The sequence below is a fragment of the Camelus bactrianus genome, chromosome 2 (assembly GCF_048773025.1).
Source record: "Camelus bactrianus isolate YW-2024 breed Bactrian camel chromosome 2, ASM4877302v1, whole genome shotgun sequence".
In the NCBI taxonomy this organism is placed as follows: Eukaryota; Metazoa; Chordata; class Mammalia; order Artiodactyla; family Camelidae; genus Camelus; species Camelus bactrianus.
Genome location: NC_133540.1, coordinates 106119231 through 106125230, shown reverse-complemented (window position 1 = coordinate 106125230; position 6000 = coordinate 106119231). Strand labels below are relative to the sequence as shown.

At 42.1% G+C, this 6000-nt stretch overlaps 1 protein-coding gene across 3 annotated transcripts in view; it reads left to right on the top strand.

The window, feature by feature from the left end:
* The first annotated feature begins 3909 nt into the window (after positions 1 to 3909).
* SLC30A9 (solute carrier family 30 member 9) overlaps positions 3910 to 6000 on the top strand; it is a 61446-nt gene continuing 59355 nt past the window's right edge. The window contains exon 1 of one of the 3 annotated variants that reach the window (XR_012501111.1): positions 3910 to 4165. Coding sequence is in view for 1 of the 3 variants with exons in the window: in XM_074348580.1 (XP_074204681.1) it covers positions 4054 to 4165 (112 nt within the window). In the remaining 2 variants the exon portion in view is untranslated. The remainder of the gene's footprint in view (positions 4166 to 6000) is intronic. The other 2 variants (XM_074348580.1, XM_074348588.1) reach the window with 2 other exon arrangements.

Below are 6000 nucleotides of genomic sequence, written 5' to 3'. Positions count from 1 at the left end.
TTGAGGAGGAACTAGGACTCTGTTTTATTGCAGAACTATTGTTTCTTGACTGCTTTCCCTTTGTTCCTACACTCCTTCATTTCCCTTAAGATCATTAATTACCGAGACCTGTTCAAGGGCAAGCATTGTTGTCAGGCTTAGATCACAAAACAGCTTTGGCCAAAAATGGCTTCTCTTATGTCAAGAAAGTCTTGGTTCTCTTTCTTTAGGGACCCCCTACCTTGTTTGCTTACAACATTGCCTTAATTTTTAGCACTTGGGGAAATTTTGAAGCCTATCCAGCAGGACAAATACGTGATGCCAATATAGGTGTTAACATCAAGACAACTGCATCATAAGTATTTTAATCCAAGTCCATGGATAACTTATTATGTGACACAGCATTGTGAGGGTTAAACATGGTGACAGCATGATCCACTTTATTTTTCAAACTGCTCGGCAAGTCAAGGCTTTTGGAGGTTTATTAAAATTAATACAGTATCTAAGAAAAGTTATACCATGTTATATTATTATGGCTTATTCTCAGCTATATCAGGGGAAAAGAGGGCAGGAAAAAACTAACACATGTGAAAATGTGGTATGCACCAGCATTATGTTCTCCACATCATACAGTTGTGTTATTAAATTAAAAAGTTTTAACTCTGCAAAAAAAAAGTATTTTAATAAATGCTTCTTATTGCAAAAGGAACGAATATCCCTCTAAGAATTATTAGAAAATATATATGAGATGATGCAGGAAAAATGGATGTGGGGCACGAGAAGGGTGGTGTCCCAGGTCTCGGTTGAGTCCTTGGGACTTGCCCTGCTAGGTGTGGGTCCTTGGCTTCACGCAGGAAAGAATTCAAGAGCGAGCCACGGTTAAGTAAAGTAGATTTATTTAGAGAGATACATACTGCATAGAGTGTAGGCTGTGAGAAAGGCCATGAGGTGTGGGTGTTGGGTGCTCAGATTAGAGTAAAAGTAGGTACACACTCCATAGACAAAGAGTGTGGGCAGTCTCCAAAGAGGTGGGAGCGAGAGATGAGGCACTGAGGCACTGTGTTGCCAGTTTTTATGGGTTCGGTAGCTTTCTATGCTAACAATGGGAGGACCACTTTAACTACCCTGGGGAAGGGGCTGGGATTCCCAGGAAGTTGGCCATTGCCCACTCTTTGACTTTTTATGTTTAGCCTTGGAACTGCCATGGCATCTGTGGGCATGTTATTATTCACCATGCTAATACATTACAATGGGCATATAATGAAGCTCAAGGTCTACTAGAAGTCAAATCTCCCACCATCTTGAGCCTCAAGGCCTACTGGGAGTTGAATCTTTTACCATTTTGATGTTAATTGCTGCATCATTCCTTGAATGGCTGTGCCCTGCCCCCTTCTTTCCTGTCTCATAAGCAAAAAGAAAACTAAAATCCTATTGTGCATAAAAAGCAACCCCATGAAATTTTGATCAGTCTTGTTTAAAATGATAGTTGAAACCGGGGGCTAACTTTAAGAATCCATATAGGTTGGCAATATAGTAAAGGTTAATGGATAGTTGCATAGTTACCATAAAATTAGAGTTAAGCCTTTATGTATTTTATATCACAAAGTTGGATTTCTGTTAAAAATCTGTTTACAAGGAAAGCATTAAGAACTTTCCAGTAATATTCAGATTTTTTGAATAATCTAGAGATATAAATATTAATGGAACAGCATTTTTTAATGTTTAACTACCTAATGCTTTAAACTACATTTGTCACAGGAAGTTAAATTCACTTACCATTCTTGCAATAATCACCATGACCTCACTAATCTGGTAATTTCTCAATCAGTGTAAGACTGTGTTGATCTTCATAAAATTGGGAACATACTAATTTACTTTCCCTTAAATTAGTTATTTTGCAGTGAAACTGAGCAGGACCCTGTGAAGACTGTCCATGTCCCCATTTCTTGTTTATAGGAAAAAGGCTTGAGCCTTCTAGACCCTCCCTGACTTCCAAAGGGCAGTTTCAAACAGTTACTAATTAGGGAAGAGAGGGAACACAGAAAAAAGGAGGTGCAGTCAAGAAACAATGGTGCAGCAGTAAAGCTGGGTTCCGGTTCTTCCTCAGTGGATAAACAAACAAAATGATGCATCTCTGAATTCATCCACAGGAACTAAGACCCCCTCCCCAGACCCAGGTGGAGGATGGTAACTTCAGGCTGGGCAGAAGCAAGTGGACTCTGACTGGTTGGAGCCAGAAGGCTGATGACTGAGATTCCAGGACCACCACCATGTTACCTCACCACCAGCCAATCAGATGAAGGTCACACTCTGCAGCCCTTCCCCCAGATTTTGCCTATTAAAAACTTTTTCTGAGAACCATTGGGGAGTTAGGGCTTTTTGAGCACCAGCTACCTGTTGTCCTTGCTTGGCCCCTGCAAAAAACCTTTCTTCACTTCAAACGCCAACATTTTTGGCCTCATGAACTTGGGTTTGCCAACAGTTAAGCAACTAATTACTTTTAAAACAAACCACCATGCATTCCATTCAGTTAATTTACTTGTGTGAGGCATTGTTTTAACCCCTGGGAAACAGCAATGTGCAAAACAAAGATTTCAGCATCATGATGCTTATTTTTTATTCTGAGGCAGAAAATTTTTTTAAAAATACATAGATTATTTCAAATATCTATAGGTATTTTAAAGACAAGTATACAGGGCAACAGAGCAGAGAATAAAGAGGCCTATTAGGGAGCATCAAGGAGGAAATCTTCCTCTGCCCTTCTAAGTTTTTCTGGTGGTCTAAGAGTTAAATTGACATGAGGCAGATTAATAGGGGGAAAAAACCAAAATTTTAACATGTTGACAAGGGAGAGATCAAGGAAAACTGAGTAAGTAACTCATCAAAATAGTTGAAACCTTCACCTTAAATACCATCTTCAGTTAAAGACCAAAGAAGATGTTGAGGGTAGTAGTTCAGAACTTCGGGGTGGGGGCGCAATGACAGAGCTGAAAAAGCCAATTTTGGTGGGCCATACAGAAACAAAAGACACAAGAACTTTAACAGAATTTGCTAGGTTCTCACCTACATATCTAGTTCATAATATGGTTGAAAAGCCCCCTTCTTGGAATAGGTCATCTATCTATATTGTTCTAGGCAGTTAGGGGAAAGGTCAAATGTGAGTCTTTCGGACCTTAAAACAATTAGCCTAAATTAACTCTCATGCCAAAGAAACACATTTTGGGGTGGCAAGTTTTCTCCCCTACAATAGCTAGGGTGGTCAAGGCAGGCCTCTTTCCAGGCATGAGCTAAGACCTAAAGGCACATGTCAGATAAACACAGTTAATGCCCACTGAATGTCGTTCTGGTCTTTCTCTCTGGGACCACACTGACTCCTATGTATGTGTCTGCACATTTCTTTTTACCCAGACAAATTATGAATGCATAAGCCATGTTTTACTATATTACACCGGGTTGTGAGGTTCAGAGGTTAGCAGTGCAAGTAACTGATTCCCTGGGTACTTGCCTTCATGGTACTGGCCACACGATAGTGTTAACGATGTACTGAGGACATTGTAGCCTAAGCTTGGGCTTACCCAGGGAAGGCTTCTCAGAGAGAGTCTCAGAAAGCTATTCTCCTATCTTCCCACCCTACCTCCCATTTCCAACACCAAGGGCCAGAATCTGAGCCCAGAAAACAGAAAAGTAGGCAGAGCGCCCAAAGGCTGTCATTTCTATGAAAGCTTTCCTGGCTGTTAAGAAGCAAACAATTCACCTGTAGACCTCAAAGCAAGACGCAAAAACAGCAGCGATGAACACTACGCGGACGCCAAACTTTCCGCGCAGCCGCACTCTCCCCAGCTGGTCCGGGTCCGCGGGGGCGAGGACTCGCGATTCCCGTTCCGCATGTACGTCACTTCCGCTATCCGCGCGGCCCGGGCTCTAAAGGACGTTACCATTTCCGGGTTCTCTGAGGCCGCCTGCGGCGGCGCAGGCGTTGAATTTCGCGAGTGTTCGGTCTATGGAGTCAGTTGGTGTCGGCGGCGGCGCGGAGGCAGCAGGCGGTGTCCGAGTGGGGGCCTTTGCCCCGCCAGTATGTTACCGGGCTTGGCCGCCGCCGCTGCGGCCCACAGATGTAGCTGGTCCTCCCTATGCCGGCTCCGTCTGCGCTGCAGGGCGGCGGCCCGCGGCTCCAGCGACCGCCAGGGTGAGTGTCCCGCGCCGGCCGCTGACTCCGCGGAAGCCGGACTGGAGAACCAGGCCGGGCTCGGTGCTGGGCCCCTCGCCTCGGGCAGTTGTTCGCCGGCTTGCCCTTCCCCAACCCCACAACCTTTGTTTCGGGCCTCCGCCTTTGCTATTCAGACGGCCCATCCTGCGGAGGCCCCTGCCAGGCCTCGCTGAGCTTGGTCTCGCCTCCAGCCCTAGCACGGCCTCCGCGGAAACTTGGGGCAATTTGCATGCCTAGTTGCCTACAGGAAACCCACCAGTTTGTTGTCAGTAAAACGTTACGTGAACATAGCAGTGCCGACCTCCCTTTCCCCTCAGGCATTGAGGAATTGCTGACTCCACAAAGTTCCAGGGTCTTTTGAGCTCACCGACTCACCTTCATAGGGCACTTTTGGCCGAGTAGATTTTGTTACCCTGCTCCTTTTCTCATGCTCCCAACTTGTTTTGTTTAATTTTCTAAGGAGGAAATTGGGGGATGCTACTTAACATTTGCAAATCATGCTTACAAATGCAAGTATGGCCATCCCACAGTTATTGAATGAGCCCAGTTCCACTGAACAATCTTTTTGGTGAAAAAATGCGTTTTGGTGCTGCAGCAAATTAAAAAGTGGTTATAGAGAGTTTTTATCCCTCTCAACATTCTTTTCTGACTCAAATTTAAATTTTAAATCTGACAGTTTCCAAAATAACATTGAACTTTTAAATTTTAATCAGGTTTACCTCCAGTTTTGCCATAATTGGCATACCGTAGGTTGCTTGGCACTTGCGAACTTGCAGGAACAATGAGGGAGATGACAACTAAATCCACCCCTAAACTAATCCCCCAGGTTCTTGGGGATGTAAAGTGTTTACAAAAACATTGCCCCAAAATTTATGTCTGAGAAAACTTGTAGCATGTTTGTGACCTCGCAGTAGAAGTTGGAAGTTGTAGTCATTCAATTAATAAGTGATATGAGCAACAGTAACGCCTGTGCTGTGAATTATTTTAGGATTTGTTCTTATCTTTTTGCAATAAATGTAAAAACTGGCTCTTAAAATTTCAGAAGTGTTGCTTTTAACAGCACTGTTTTTGGGGCTTTTTGGTATTGATGGAAAAGTATAGTATAACTGTTGAGTTTTTCTGTATTGGAAATATACTTGATTCTCTTGTCAGCAAAATGAATTATCTGGTTATGTACTGTACTCCAAAATCCCCAACTAAACTTTCTAGCATAATTGCTTCTATTGACCAAGCAGTTTTAGCATTTTACACTTCAATTAGGTGTAGTGGCTGTTGAATTTAGTCTAAACTGCTGTTAAAGTGTTAGTAAAAAGAAGTTGAACTAGTGTGATTTGTAATCCCTTATTCTCTGTAGCTGTCATGTTGAAAATTACATGCTCTTTCTCACGGCCATCTCATCAGTCAGAATGACTGCAAATTTCTTTGCAGTGTTTATTACCAAAAAGTTAAAATGTATTTTCATATTTAAAAATACTTAGTCCATTTTAAAGATAACTTTATTTGTGAAAATTTAGTTTCGATAATACTGAAACAGTTTTTAAAAGAGCAACCATAATTATGGTAAAACTTTAGAAAAAGAGTACTAATTAAGTTGATGCATGTAAGAAGAAAATATTTGAAGAACTTTTGGGAAAAAATTCTAAAAACAGATGTTTTTCTTTGTCAAATAAAGTTTAGTTTATGCTTCTAAAATTCCTGTGTGGCTGGGAAAAACTTATAAAGGATAAGGAGAGAAGGTACGCTTGAGGGCAACAGTTGCTTTATTTGCATACTTAAAAGTGAGAAATGCTTATATGTCAAACTAAGGCTGAAAA